The sequence below is a fragment of the Oryzias melastigma genome, linkage group LG1, assembly GCF_002922805.2.
Source record: "Oryzias melastigma strain HK-1 linkage group LG1, ASM292280v2, whole genome shotgun sequence".
NCBI lineage: Eukaryota > Metazoa > Chordata > Actinopteri > Beloniformes > Adrianichthyidae > Oryzias > Oryzias melastigma.
In genome coordinates, this window is record NC_050512.1 from 6,861,334 (window position 1) to 6,877,224 (window position 15,891).

The window sequence follows — 15,891 nt, forward strand, 5'->3', positions numbered from 1 at the left end:
CGGCAATTCACAGCTTTCTGCCGCATTCAAGGATAAAATGTCTGTTGTGACTCATGGGAGACAGCTGAGGATGGCAGTGTTATTTATCCTCGCCCACCTGACCACACAAAGACCAGCATGGAGGGAGGGGCAGTTTGAGAGAAAAGCAGAGGAGGGCAAAAAAAAATACACGGCACATCAAATATAGGATTGGGTGAGTTATTGTAATCCACCATCTCAGCACACAATCTCCATGTGTGACATCTGCGACTAGAATGGATCATTTTTAAATAATCACCTTCATAAAATAAATATTCTCCAACATTCACCCTGTTCTGGATTTTCCATCAACACAGTACAAATAAAGAGCAGGGTTGATAAAATTGATTAATCGAGTTGAATCGATCTAAGCTTAATAGATCAATAATCAATATAGCTCAATTTAGCACATAAAGCTAAAGGCCGGTAGCTTGATGCTAACGTTTAATGGAATTTCCAATAACACTCGGTAAATATACATTGCTGACTAAATGAATATCTTTATAAACTCACAGGTATGAATGTTACAAACTCTTTTAAGGAAATATATTTTTTAAGTAAACATTGTGGTCTGTAGCACCATTTTTTGCTCATATTTTGCTTATTCTACTTGAAAAAAGTGTACTACAATAGCGCGTGCTCCACCTAGTGGCCAAACTGAAACATCCTCCAGGAGAGGCAGAACATTTATAAATTATTAATATGTTTAAAAACAAATGTGTCCAAATGTGTAAACTCTAAATTTAATCCAATTGAGTGGATGGAAAGAATAAAAAAAAGAATTCGGATTCGAGTTGATCCAGACTCTGGTCAATCGAATCAAATCGATTCTGGAATTCATTATCGATACTCAGCTCTACTATTGAAGCAAATCAGAAATGAAGAATATTCTTCAAATCTTCACAAAAAGCAACATGCAGGCAGGTCACCAGTAATTTGCTCCACCCATCTCAATACTCATGTTGAGTCTATCCACCTACCAATCATACATCACCCCCCACCCCTGTTGTACTCAAACAAACTCAGAAAAGCTTTTTTTAATCCAACTCTTGGTGCTTTTAGTTTTCAACACAGGACTCAAGTGAAAGGGTTTTCATTTTGAAGCCAACCTCCAGTGGTCATTTGACAAACTGAGTGTCAGGGCTCGAGGTAAACATTTCTTTCTCTCGCTATTTACAAATCCTCCCACCCCACCTCTAAATTGCATAAGCTCGCCAGAAGTTGCAAATAAAATAGTAACCAATTAGAAAAGATCCTGAAAATGTGATGAAAAAATAAACAGACTCAAAAATACTAAATTCTAAATGCTTGTGTTGAGACCAGAAAGAAATGCTGGATTATTTGGATTCTTTTTGGTGGGTTCTGCTCTCCCTCCATGTTGTTATCTTGTGGCTCTTCCAATAAAGTTTTATTGATTTGGCTTTAATTGAAACAGATTAAAGGAAGAAGCTGCCTAACCCTGAGCACACCTCTGCTCTTGAGCAGTTTTCGGACTGCCTGACTGTGTTTCACATTTTGATGGTCGCCTGTGTTTGTCCTTGGGGTGTCATTGCATTTCAGGAAAGAAGAAAAGCAGATGAATTTGTGCGCTCGCGGTGGGGGTGGGGGTGGGGGGCTTGATGTGGGAAAAAATCTATTCTTCTCCTAATTGTCCAATGAAGGAACATCCTTTCTAAGTAATAGTTTGTGGCTGCAGACAAATGAGCTGTGAGAGGTCGTCAGCTTAGTGCAGCAGATAGCATCTCCCCCCACCTCAGAGGTGTCCAGCCGCCCTGCACACGTCTGCATGTTTGATATCTGTATGCTCTGAGGAGCATGGGGTCATTCATCAATGAAGGGGTCTCTGGAGGCAGAAAATCTTTACTGTTTTTGTGTGGGGGTAGGACAGCAAACCACCCTGAAAGAGAGCTAACAAGACAGGAGGAGGGATACATCAGACTGAAACACAGGCTGGAAACAGAGGACCACCGTTTGTTAGCCAGCAGATTTGGACAATATTTAACTTCCAATACAAAAGTGAAACAGAAGAAAACGCAGGACTCTCAAGCTCCCAGGTCTCTGGTAGAGGACCCGAGGGGCTTGTCCCCCCCTGAGGATGTGTCTTGCAGCATCGCATCCTCTGCTCTCCCTTACCTGAGACATTCACTGAGTACGCTGTCAGTTGGGGCCTTGAGTTTGATATATTCATGCATCTTGGATGTTTCATCCTGGATCGTGGCTTCTACGCTCCCTAGTCTTTGGCCTCCTTCTTTGCGGCTAGTATACAGTCTCAAGGTGCTGGATTTGTTATAGAACCCTCAATTTTGTGTCTTAACATCTGTGGTCTGTATCTCTTCCTTTGTCCATCTTATTATTCCTCTGATGAATTGGCAGTGCGTAACTGTTTACTCCCCGGGTCTTGTTCTTGCCATTGAGCTGACTTCTCAGGACTTCTTACTCGCTGGAGGTATTTGGCTGTTGCGGCTTTCCTTGTTGCCTGTTCCAGGTTGCCTTTTGCCTGTGGAATTCCAAGGTTGTAACTGTCCTCAGTGTCTGCTATTGTTCCTTCTAGGAGTGAGACCCCTTCAGTGTGGACTTCCTTGCCTCTCTTTGTCACCATCCGACTGCATTTCTTGACCCTGAATGACATCCCAATGTCAGTACTGTAGATCCTGGTGGTGTGGATCAGGGAGTCAATGTCACGCTCGTTCTTAGCATATAGCTTATATATATGTGTATATGTGCAACACAAGAATCCTGCCATCGCTCTCTGATGAGGCTTGGAGGTGAGAGGTAATATGTGAGGAGGTGGTGCCTTGTTTACATACAGTCATTGTTGCCAGATTAGGTAGTTTCTTGCACAAACTGAGGATGACTTAGTGACCTTGCCTGCCACCAGGTCCTCTTGCAACAATTGGGTGGGTCTGTGCTCAAATTGCGGTGTTTTTTGCCCAATTTGGCAACTTGCTGCACTTGCATGAACTCCGTCAGTAAATTCAAGCTCTTTACTGTACGCATTAAAAAAACTGCAACAAAAGTAGCAATCTCATCACGCTAGTATCATTACTTCACGTTGGTATTAATACTATCGGTACTCAGATCGGTGTGCCCTCCCCCAAGACATGTGACAAAGCAACAATGGCATTTTACTGAGAAATAAAGGAGGTTTTGTTAGAAAATGTGGACCGTTTTAGTGATGATGTCAGAGCTTCAAGATGAATGACTAAAACATGAACTGTCTGACCTCCCAGGATATTAACTGATTAGTGTGAAAACCCAAAGTAGATGTAATCTGCTTTCAAGCAATAATGTTTTGAAAATTGGGAGACCCATATTATGGATGGGACTTTAGCTTAACATTTACTTTCCAGTGATCAGAGTTCATGTTTTAAAGCTCAAATTTAAATACTTATTTGATCAAAATAATCTGCTTCCTTCCACAGCTTTGATTTTTACAAGTTTCTCTTCGATGTGAGCAGCTGAAAAAGATCCCTCCTGACATGAGCTTCCCTCTGATGCTCCTGAGTGCTGTGTCATGGCTCATGGGCTGAATGCCGAGTAAAGCGCAGGATGGACTGGGCTAATCCATTATGAATGGTAGGGGGCAGCTGCCTTATTCCTTCAGAGAGTTGCTGGAGAGTGTTATTGGGCACATGTGACACCATGCTCTGCAGGAACAGGCATTTGTCTGAGCAGCCTGCATCACGCCATAACTGAAAAGCCTTCCTGTGGTGATCTATGCAAACTCAGCTCAAATAAACCCAAATCCAGGTTCAAGTCCAGACCAGACCAATTCACTCAGGAGTGTTGCTGTGATAAATCCCTCGGGGCTCTGCTTGTTTTTCTGCACCACTGCACCCTCTCAGTCTCCTCTAAACTAACAAGTCTCTGCTGAACAGCACTTCCCCAGGTCCCTGAATGCACCATTTGAAGCAGCTGTCAAAGTCAGAGCATGACTGATGCAATTTTGTTTTCTTTTAACAAACAATAACTCAGTTGAATGAAATGCTTCATTATTTGGTGTAAGACAATGATGTGTTTTTGAATGGAGGACACCTCTGAGGATGTGTGAAGAGGCGGAGCTAAAAATATTTTTAAATGTGTCTCTTTTTGCTTGTTTAGGTGTTGGAGTCTGTGCATGTTTGGTAGCTCCAAAGTCGATCTTTTGATCGACTAAACATGAAGTTTTCTCCCTGATTTGCACAAATCTCAGCCAAGAAGAGTCACAGATTATTAGGCAGACATTTCAGATTGTCTATAAAACTGAACAAACTAAATTAGTGAATGCAATAAGTAACCGAAAAGAAAGACTGTAGTTTCTCCAACAACCTTCATTTCCTGCAAGCTTCCATCCAACTGTCTAAAAGCTAAAAATACTCTCTTATAAATATTTCATCACACTTTATAATGAATCCCAGGTTCCATTCAGGAGGAACCGATGGAAATCACGAAAAGGGAAACGAATGCCTTTCCTTTTCTTAGAACTTTATCTCTAAAAGGTGAAAAAGATTGTTGTGTTTTTGCTCATTTTTATCTGAGCAGAACTTTGAACACAATAATCACTGTCCCTCCTCTCAACCATCTCAATCAGCTTCCCTGCATTCTCTGCAAGATCTGTTCCTCCAGTGGATTCATTCCTGATCCGACGTAATCAGCTGTGGGAAAAGATCTAAATGGCAATATGTATATGTATATGTCATATGTAATATCTTTATGAATTGATGTCTCTCAGATGAATAATACATATCTATAGCTGTGAGCTTTGAAATCAAGTTAGATATTTAATAGATGTGTCCGTGCTGAGTTGGTACTAGTGGTTGGGACCAAATCGAAAATATACACCTTATTTACTTTTTGTGTTTCATTTTTAAACTCTATGTGTGTGCTTTTGAAATAATTCCAAAGGATTGAGTTATCTTCCCCTGAGATGAGAAAGAAATCGGTTGAGTACAAACCGCACCTTCAGCTTTCCTTTTATTGTGACCGTCTTTTTTTGTAGATAATGGAATTGTGCTCTCTGGCTGAATGCCCCCCAATGAGATTCTGAGCGGGGCACAGGCTTAGAGGATTTCAGGAAGACGAGCCGCAGCCTCCTCCTTTGTTTCGTGAACGTCCTCTGTGTGTCTGGCTTTGCCTTCTGCTATTATTAGCACAGAAAAACCCCGCTGATGCCATGGATGGCACAGAGACGTCACACTCAGACCCCACCTCAGTGATTCAGCACTTTCTGCTGCGACACCCGGTGATGTAGCCAGTCGCTCGGTGTATCATCTCCCCACAGAACACCAGCAAGTTATTTTAGAGCGTAGGTGTCAGAGGCTTATGGCTGAATCCATTTACACCCAAATCTGTAGTCCTGTTTTAATTTGCACTCGTCTTCTCATCACCAGCTTGGCATCTGTCTCTCCGTCTTGCCCTTTTTTCAGACAAGGCCTGGTGAAGAGCGACTGCACATTCAAGCTTTTTTACAAATTCAAAACCTGGGAATACCTTTTCTGTTGTGATTTATGACTGAGCGATGAGCGAGTTACATTTCACTGAGACATGAAAAATTATTTGTGGAAAATAAATGTTCTATTGGCAAAGCATGCAGGTAACTTTACTTCATCTGATCATTTCTTCTCAAACACTCTTCATTAGTAATTCCTTCAGGGCTAAACTTTGACTTGTTGATTAAACAGTTTTAGTTCATTGTCATCAAAGAGGTAGTAGAATATCTCGGGGTCTGACTGAATGTTGATCCATCTAAAGCTCTGGAAGCATTTTTCCCCTGAATGGACTTAAAGGATTTGTTATTTCTGCATGTTTGTCTGTTGTAGACCCTGCAGTACATCAATTACCTTAAATCAGGTGTAAAAAACAGAGCCCCCCCCCCTCCTCCCCAGCTTAAGCTTCATGTTTTTTACTTTAATTTGAGACTCCAATCATGCATCTTTACAATGCAGCCCATTATAACAACCTACATGTGCTCTCATTATCATGCATGGTTCTGTAGTTGAGCTATTATCAAGTTTTACTATGTTGATGCAAATATATCCATCCATTTTCTACATTGGTTTAGTCCCTTTCTGGGGTACGGGAGTCTAACCCAGAGTCTTGTGGGTGAAGGCAGGACACACTCTGGACAAGTTGGCAGTATGTCGCTGGCCCACAATCACACACCCACACACACTCACACTCCCACCTAGAGACCGTTTAGAGTCACCAATGAACCTATGAATGAAGCATGCTTTTGGATGGTGGGAGGAATCTGGAGAAGACCCACGCATGCACAGGAAAAACATGCAAACTCCACACAGAAAGATCCCCCATTGGTGGTTCTGCTTCAGGTCCTCCAGTCTGGCCTTCAAATGATGGCCTTCTTGCTTTGAGGCAAGAGTGCTAACCACTCCACCACCGTGCACACATATATAACCCACTGAACACAGTTTCATTTAGGTTGGTTTATTTATAAAGGAGCATCTCAGTATCTCAATCACACAGAGAATCCAAGAAAACTTCAAAACAAAGCAAAAAAAGTTTAACAATTACATTTAGTTAGAATCCATTTAGTTCAGTTACATTTAGTTACATTTAGTTAGTGTACGTTTAGTTACGTTATGTTACAATTAGTTACATTACATTTAGTTACGTTACGTTTAGTAGTGCTACATTTAGTAGCATTACCTTTAGTTGCATTACATTCAGTTACATCATGTTTAGTACATTACGTTTAGTTATGTTTAGCTACGTTACGTTTAGTTGCATTACGTTTAGTTACATTACGTTTAGTTATGTTTAGTTACATAAAGTTTAGTCACATTATGTTTAGTTAAGTTTAGTTATGTTTATTTACTTAACGTTTAGTTGCATTATGATTATTTAAGTTACTATTAGTTAGGTTACATATGATACATTTAGTAATCTTACGTTTAGTAACCTTTAGTTTAGTGTAGTTACGATTAGTTTAAGTTTAGTTAATTTTATAAATCCTGTATTTGAATCAGCAGAGTGCGGCTGGGTGGCTCAGTGGGCTAGGTGAAGGGTTCGATTCCCAGGGTTGTCCACTGATCCCCACCCAGATTGGGTCCTTAGGCAAGACCCTTGACGCTGCTGCCTAACTGGGTCCCTGTGCCCCTCAAGTACAGGGTTGTGTCAGGAAGGGCATCCGGCGTAAAAACTCTGCCAAATCACTGATGTGAAACAGTGGGTGCTGTTACGCTGTGGTGACCCCAAAATGGGATGAGCCGAAAGTGAAAGAAGAAGAATCAACAGAGTACATCATAGAATGTGCTCAAAGTGGCTGAAATTCACCAACATCAAAAGTGCAAAAGTTTGAGTCTCAAATATAGTAATATAAAAACCTTCTGGAATCCAGCAAAAGAAAAAAGTGCTTTCTTGTGGAATTATTAAATTGAGCTTCAGCATTTAAAGCTCATCTGTCGCTGAAATATCTTATATTTTTCCTTTTCTTACAGATAGCATTACAAAGAGAAGCTATAACTGCAGAGAAAGAATCCTGTCACTTTTCATTCAAACTGACTGCAGCATTTAGGATCAGCTGCAGCTTATTTCTCTGGATCTGTCTGAGATGGGATTGCAGAAATAATCCAGTGAAAAGAGTTTCAGAAATGTTGGATTTGTGTGTGAAGTCGTCATCAATGCAATACAAGGTTATTTTATAGAAGGTCATGAGACCAAATTCAATGTAGAAATCAGTGGCAAACAAATCAGAAAGAACGCTACCACATGCCAAAGTTCTCTGAAGGTTTTTGTCATCCAGTGTCATGAATGTGGAGTTTTCAGTTCAACTCCACCTTTCTCAGATACCGTTGTCTGGCCCACCATCCTGCATGTTTTCTGCACTCCTCTTCATGCTTCTGTAGATCTTCATGGAGATCAGGTTTGTTTGAACTCCAGTTTGGTCACACATTTTGGAGTTCTAAGCAGAAGATTGCATCAACCATGCACAGAACTAAGATCAGATCTTCTTTGTAGTCATCTCACTTTGTCTGCTGCTTCCCTTTTCTCACAGATTCAAAATAAACTCACGTTTCTCTTTGGTCAGAAGTTTCACGGGTATCTTCTGCAGTTTGAAGAAAATAAAAGCTGAAAATAGAAAGTTAAATCTCTGCTGAACTTCTAAGTGGAGAGGCGGTGGTGGGGGGCTGTTTCATAACATGGCTTTCACATCCCCTGCCACACCTTCCACCCAGCAGCATTGCAGGGGTATAAATCTTTGAAGACCTGCAGCCTGCGTCACATTTGTGTCCCACCCAGCCAGTAAACAAGCAGAGACACGAGTTGGAGGGTGTTCGCAGGGACCGGAACCTGAGGTGGGTCATTAGAGGACGCCTCACATCACCCCAAGGATGAACCATGATTATGATGATGGGCAAACATCAGCGACGTTGACAGAAAAGAGGCAGAAAAGCACTGCTGGAATCATGACAAGTCTTTATTTAATGGTTTCACACAGCAATACATGAGTCACAGTAAAGAGAACCGCATGTCAACTATCCTCAAGCTTTCACTACTGAAGAGATAAAAAGGATGAAACACCTTCACTGGGCAGAATCATACGTGCACAAACCAGGAGCTGCTGGTGTTTAAGGCAGTTTACATCCTACTCATTCTATGGCACACTGATGCTTGGATATGGATCGGTGTTGAAAGCTTTATTTCTATGAGTGAGCTTAGAAAAGTCTGGCAGTGCTGTAGAGGTGACGTAGTATTTGGTCTAAAGAGTTGAGGCTTAACAGTTATCAGTGTGTGAACTATTAAAGGCTTGGATTTCTTCAGACGATCCTCCATGAACCACATGCACTCCTCTAAAAGCAGTCCGTTTGTGATAGGCCACAGTGTACACACACAAACACAGTACAGTACTAAGATATTTGCAGAGCAGTCTGGGGGGGTTTGTCTCCTTGTCCCCCCTCCCAGTAGTGGGGCAGATTAACTCTGTTTTTCACAAGAATCTTTCACTTAAAAAAAGCACCAAAATTGGCACCAATGTTAGAAGAAAAGCACGTTATCCAAGATGGCTACCATTTTTCAAGATGGCCGACTTGTCAATCCTGGTAAATGCTCTTATTGACATAGAACTTCAACCTACACGGTTAAAAAAATATTTCTACATTAGTATGAATGTATTCTTATGTAACACACCCAGTGGTGTGTCCTCAAATTCAAAATGGCCACCAGTTTTCAAAATGGCAGCTTCTAAAATTGGCGTATTTCCATAAATGTGTGAGTGGACTGGCAAAAGAATGGTCAATAGATTATACTATATGAAACTTTAGACCAAATACTGTGGAGATCGGTATGCATCTTGAAAATTGGTCATCATTTGATTTTTTAAGTTGGATAACGTACTTTTTGGAAAAAGTAGGTTCTGTTGCACATATGTGCCAAAATTGGTGCTTGTATGACCAAGTGAAAGATTGTTTCAGCAGTCTGCCCCACCACAGTGGCGATCATCGCTGATGTGCTCGAGCCGTGATGTCAAACTACAACAGCCGTTTTATCCAGTCATGGCTACAATCAGAAAGCAGCGAGGTCAGGAGGCGGAGCTCCAAGCTGCTTCTGACCCTCGGTAACTGTGAGGAACCGTCCGTCACTCACGCACGCGTGATTGCGCCTTCGGTTCCGGTGAATGCAGTCCAGACGGGCGGACGACACACAAGCATGAACCCCCACATGCTGGGCTCATGCTTTATTCTTTACTTCACGCTTCACGTCAGAAATGTTTGGTACCGGTTTGATGGTCCTTCACACTACTGAGTTTTACTGATGCTATTGTGCAAAAATGACAGCAGAGAGTGTCTCCTAAAGACACCAAAAAGGTGAACATTTCCTGTTGAATTGGTCTTACATGAGATATGATTGAGACATGCACACATTTGGATTGTGCTGACTGTGTGCAGAGCAGAAACTGACACTTTGGTCCTGCGGGTGGATGAGTGAATGCTGAAGAAAAGATGCTACCTAACTGTTCTGTGTTGAGTTTGTTTGATATTAGAGAGAGGGGGGGGGGTCTTCAACATCACACAAACCTGCAGTCTAATCACTTGAAGACTTCCTACACTCACAATGATTAGGGAAGGGGAGGGACTTTCTTCATCTCTAGTTTTTCTGGTTGGTGGGGACCTCCTCCTGCTGCCGCTCCATCTTCTTGGAGGAGACCACCGTCTCCTCGTAGACTTCGCGCTGGGACACTTTGCCGGCAGGCTTGCTCTGCTGCTGCTGATCCTCCTCTTTGCTCTCTTTCTTGGCGCTCTTGCTGGAGCTGCTGGTGTAAATGCGGCTCTGGTAGCTGTAGCCCTGCCCAGCACCAGCGCTTAAGGGGGGGCTGGGGTAGGTTATGCCTGTTCCAATGCGGGTCTCCTCTCCTTCTAGAAGCTTTCTGCAGAGCAAGTAAGGGCGAGGCAAGAGAAGAGTGAGAAAAAAAGAAAACTTTGCTGGTGTTGCAGGTGATCTCTATGGCCTCACCTGTATGCTGCGATCTCGATGTCCAGCGCCATCTTGACGTTCAGCAGGTCCTGGTATTCCCTCAGGTGGCGAGCCATCTCGCTCTTGGTGGTCCTCAGCTCGTTTTCCAGCTCAGCCATGCTTTCCTGGGCGGGAACAGCAGTTGGTTTAGAGAAGGGGGCCCCAAACTTTTTCTAGTGAGAGCCATATAACTGTTTTTTTTCTTTTGTGTTTTTTTGTCTGATGTGGTCAGTTTTTAAGTAGTGTAACAATCATAGGGTGTGTCCAGACGTAAACATTTATGCCTTTTCAGAGTGCCACACTCAACATAATGTTATATCTGCAATCTTCACTGAAAAGATATAACAAAAACATTTCAAAAATGACAAAAAATAAAACATGTGTCTCTGATTTTAGCCAAATGTGGACCCCTGGTTTAGAGGGATCTCTCTCTTATTGACAACTTGGTTAACTCTAGAACACTTTTGCTATGAAAAGTTACACCATTACTTTTGCCAAGTAATTTTTACTCTAATAACCCCAATAAAAAATATTTATCACAAAAAATAGATTTAAACAAAAATGACAACACATGATGAATTAAAAGTAGATTTATTTTATTTTCAACTGTGGTTTATCTGTGATCCTAAAAACCATCCTTGAAATTTTATGAAAAATTAGGAATTTGAGATGAAAAAGTTCCTGAGTACAAAACAAAACAAAAAAATAGCGGAGACTTTGCCTTTGGTCCACCCATTCCTGGGACCCATGGCACTCCAAGAAAGATGCAACATTTTGAAAATCATGTAAATCCTTTTGCTCGCTCCAGGGTTAAGCCGGGCATTTCTGAGGTTGGTTTCATTTGATTAAATGGCTCCTTCTATGGGCGTGGCCGGTCGCGTGGCTCTAGGGAGCTGTTTCAGGACCGCGGACAGAGACAGCATGATCACGCGGCCACGTTGAAACTTTCACTAAAGGGATGAAATGAGTGAGAATTACCTGGTAGGATAGGATCTCCATGCCGTGCCTGTCCTCCATCTCCCGGAGCTGCTTCTCCAGGGACTCGTTGGTTCCCCTCAGACTCTCGATCTCGATGGTCTTGGACTGCAGCTGCCTCCTGAACTCGTTCAGCTCCTCGCGGCTGGCCCGGATGGCCTCGTTGCTCCGGTTGGCCTGCTCGGACAGGTCCGCAAACTTGCTCTTGTACCACTCCTCTGCGGACTGCAGGTTTTTGGACGCCATGGACTCGTACTGGCTGCGGATCTCCTTCAGGGCCGAGGTGAGGTCAGGCTTGGACACCTCCATCTCCACGGACACCTGGGCGGCCTGGATCATGTCTGTCAGCTCGGCCACCTCCTCGTCGTGCACCTTTCGGAGGAAGTTGATCTCATCCAGAAGAGACTCGACCTTCTTCTCCAGGTCCAGGCGCACCATGGTGGCGTCATCCACGTCCTTCTTGAAAGCCTTGAGGGTGGCCTCCGCCTCCTCCCGTGCGCGGAACTCCTCCTCGTATTTGGCCCTGAGCCTCTGCAGGTCTTCGTCGATGCTGTCCCTCTCGATCAGCAGCTGGGACTTCTCCCCGTTCAGCTCGTCGAGCTGAGAGCGAAGTTCTCGGATCTCCTGCTGGTACAGCTCCGCCAGGCGCGACGGCTCCGCCTGCCGCTGGCGCAGCGCCACCAGCTCCGTCTCCAGCACTTTGTTGTGCTGCTCCAAGTTGCGCACTTTCTCGATGAACATGGCAAAGCGGTCGTTGAGACCTTGCATCTGCTCCTTCTCGTTGGTGCGGACGATCTTGAACTCATTGTTGAGGACGCTGCTCTGGCTCAGGTCGAAGGTCTCCAGCGGCGCGGAGAAAGAGCGGCCGGAGCGTTTGCTGCCGTACGAGCTGAAGGATGAGAGACCGGTGCGGGACAGGGAGGAGGACCGGTACCCTCCGCGTGAGGACGCGCTCACCGCGGTGCGCGATGGAGACGAGGAGTACCGGGGAGAATCTCCGAAAAGCCTCCGGTAGGAGGAGGAGGAGAGAACTTCATATGCGTGGCTCATCTTGACTCGTGTGGAGAAGATGAGGGGCGGTGGGCGCGTCCTCCTTTTATAGGGGGATCAACCCAATCACTAATTAATGCCGGCTCGAAACATCCGGGCTCGGTCCGTTCCAAGTGCGTCAAGACGTCCAGAGGATGATGTATTGTTCTGGAAAGGGTGTTTTTTTCTGCTCAAATACTAAATAAACGCGACTTCTTCTTCTTCTTCTTCAGCAGGTGTGCGTATTTTACGCACATCTTTATGGGCGCCACTTCTTCCAAATGGGGACGCAGCTTTAACTCACGCGTCTAGAGAAACATATGTGCATTAAACGACGAGACTATCGTTAGCTCTATTTTATTTCTACAAAAAGAAAAAAAAATCAAATAATAAATCACAGAATGCATAAGTAACGCATTCGTTTGTTTCCATGCATTTGACCAAATTAATTTAAATTCGACATTTTTACACCTAATGTGAAAAAAAATCTTATAGACCGAAATTAAATGCATTATGTCACCAAACAAATTAAAAAGTTCTCTGCAGCCAAAGATACAGAATTTGATTTGAAGACAGATCTCTGATGCCCCCTGTTGTCCGAAACTTGGAACTGCTTCTAAATCAGGGGTGTCACTCAATCACACAGGGGGGACAATCCCAAACACACCTCAAGCAGGATAAACATTTATTAAACGTAAAAAACACATTTTTTTAATTTAAAAAAAAACAACAACTTTTTGACATAACTATGAATAAAAGCACGCAGGAATATTATTCTAGAGTAAACCAATTTAAACCTTTAATCACTTTCAATATTTTACTCTACATAAAAATGTATTTTGTCAAAATTATACAAGTTAGAAATAAACTAAACACCAAAAGAAAAAGATAACATTGGGCCATCAATAATAATAAAATAAAATGATCTGGTGGGCCAGATATAATAACCCCGTGGGTCGGATTCGGCCTGGACTTTAACACATTCTGAATGATGAACTTCACCAAACTTCAAATAAATAAAGATTGTTTGAAAGAAATGTACAGAGCTTTAGTGGGAGTGGTTTTTCATCTGTTTTGCTCAGATAGAAGACAATGAATGCTCTTTATTGTCAGAATAGTTTATATGTATATATATATATATATATATATATATATATATATATATATATATATTCAAGAAAAACTTTTAGTTCATATCTAATATGAAAAATTCTAAATAAAAACCCAATAAAATTAGCAGCAACATGAGACAGTTAAATGATTAAAACTAACTTTTAATAAAAAAAAAAACGCATTTTCTGTAATTAGAATGTTTGATAGAAAACAGATGATTTATTCTTCCAAAGTTTATCACTCACACATACACGTGTTTTTTGCTCCACCCCTTTTTTAAATATTCATTTTCCATTTATTTCCTCCATTTAGTAACGATTATAGATTAAAAAAACAGCAGGCTCAACACAAAGACAGTTCCTGACACATTATTATTCCAAAGCTCTTAAAAATCTCACATTCAGACGCTGCTGGTCTACAGAGCAGATAAATGTTTGGAGCCCAGACCGGAGCTGGAGTCCAATTTAAACTGAATTGCTGTTAGTTACCAGCTCAGTGGCCTTATGGTAGAGTGAAGGTCATGAGTTTGAATCTATGCTGTCATACTAAAGACTCTAAAATGGGATCTAATGCCTCCCTTCTTGACACTCAGCGTTAAAGGTTGGATTGGGGGTTACACTTATGAGCGTGACAACTAATGGCTTTAACTTTAATTAAAACACTTTGATTGAGGCAGGTGAGCTGCACATTTTTATTTTCTCCGTCTCATACATCTTGTGCAGTCCGTTATTCACATTTTGTGCTCCTGGGTTTGATTGTTTTCCCTCTTTTTTGGCATTTTAAAGTCTGAACGTTAAATTGTAACATCCTTATTATATTTAAAATACAGATAAAGCACACTTTTAAAGGTGGTAGATTTTTTTTTTAGTTCATATAGTTACTTTAGGGGTGAAACGATTCATATTAACAACAATTTAATTTTTGTGGTTGCTGATTTGGTTCACTTTCGATAATTTTGAATGATAAAATTCACTGACCTACAATTGATCCAGGAGATTTTTAGTCTCTGTGACTCAGATATTGTTGTGCCATCCCATGTGCATTACCAAGTGTTTCTGGACCCGATCTTCTGTTTCTGACCCTGCTTTATCTCTGTTCGCTTGCCGCCTGCCCTGACCCTCAACTGGACCCTGACTACTCTACTCTCTTCTTGGATGATCTCATGCTCGTGATTGACCTCTGCCTGTCTGACCCTGATTTAGCTTTGTGGACTTTTAGCTGTGCTTAGGTCCTGTCTGAACTGATAAACCTGCTGCACGTGGAACCAGCTGTCTGAACGTTTGTGACAGTGGTCCAATGGTTCCAAAATGTTTAGTGTTTCCACACATTAGATTATAATTATATTTGACAATTTGGTTGTTTTTACGTTACAGTAAATCAGGGGTGACAAACTCAATCGCACAGGGGGGCCAAAATCCAAAATAGGAACAGGATTAATATTTATCAAAAACACTAAAACTAAACTTTTAAATTTTAAAAATGTAACTTTTTAACGTGGACCGAACTTTGGGTTGCGGCCTGAACCAGTATCCTAACCCAAGCTTGGTCCGCGTCCAGAAAGGGAAATACATCTGGAACTGGGTTAAGGTTAGAGTTAGGACACCGGTGCAGTCCACATACCGGAACGGAGGTTGGGAACCCCTGATTTAATTGGAACAGCCGGCACAAAAAAAAAAATGTTTTGGGGACACTCAAAACATTTTTTTTGACGTGGAAACACCCTTAACCACAATGCTTCAATATATAAAAAATATATAAAATGTTCTGGAGGGCCGAATATAATCACCCAGAGGGCCGGAACCGGCCCCCGGGCCTTGACTTTGACACATGCAGTAAACAAATCCACTGTGACTCAGTCTAAATGGTATTTTCCAATATAGATTAAATGATCAATTTATCTTATTTTGAAACGTTTTGAATGGTATAGATCAGTTTGGTCGGATTGGTTTAGAAATTGATTCATGATAGTTAATAAAGGTGGAGTAACTATTTGAAAAAAATTACTGTAACTTTTCTTATTACTGTTGTTATTTTATTGTTAATTTTAGCTATATTGTGTTCTTTAATCCACTTCTTCATTTAGCTGCAGTGTTTCTTTTAACCATTATTTTTTTATATTAATTTGTTTTAACATTCTTCATAAATCTATCAATCCGTCAAATACTGCACTAACAAACATACAGAAAAAACAATGAAGAGATATTAAGAGACAGTTTGATCAAATGAGTCAAAATGAAAACATTGATAAAATCTTGGTGCAATCAGACACCAGTTTTTTCCATTTAACTGCTGCTGTTTGTCTCTGAG

At 41.8% G+C, this 15,891-nt stretch overlaps 1 protein-coding gene across 1 annotated transcript; it reads right to left on the reverse strand.

The window, feature by feature from the left end:
- Positions 1–8,416: 8,416 nt before the first annotated feature.
- On the reverse strand, positions 8,417–13,124 carry inab (internexin neuronal intermediate filament protein, alpha b). The gene is made up of 3 exons (XM_024259527.2): positions 11,446–13,124; positions 10,468–10,592; positions 8,417–10,381 (listed from the first exon to the last, which is right to left on the reverse strand). Exons 1-3 carry the CDS (start codon positions 12,490–12,492, stop codon positions 10,102–10,104), a joined length of 1,452 nt encoding a protein of 483 aa, XP_024115295.1. The 5' UTR covers positions 12,493–13,124; the 3' UTR covers positions 8,417–10,101.
- Positions 13,125–15,891: the final 2,767 nt, after the last annotated feature.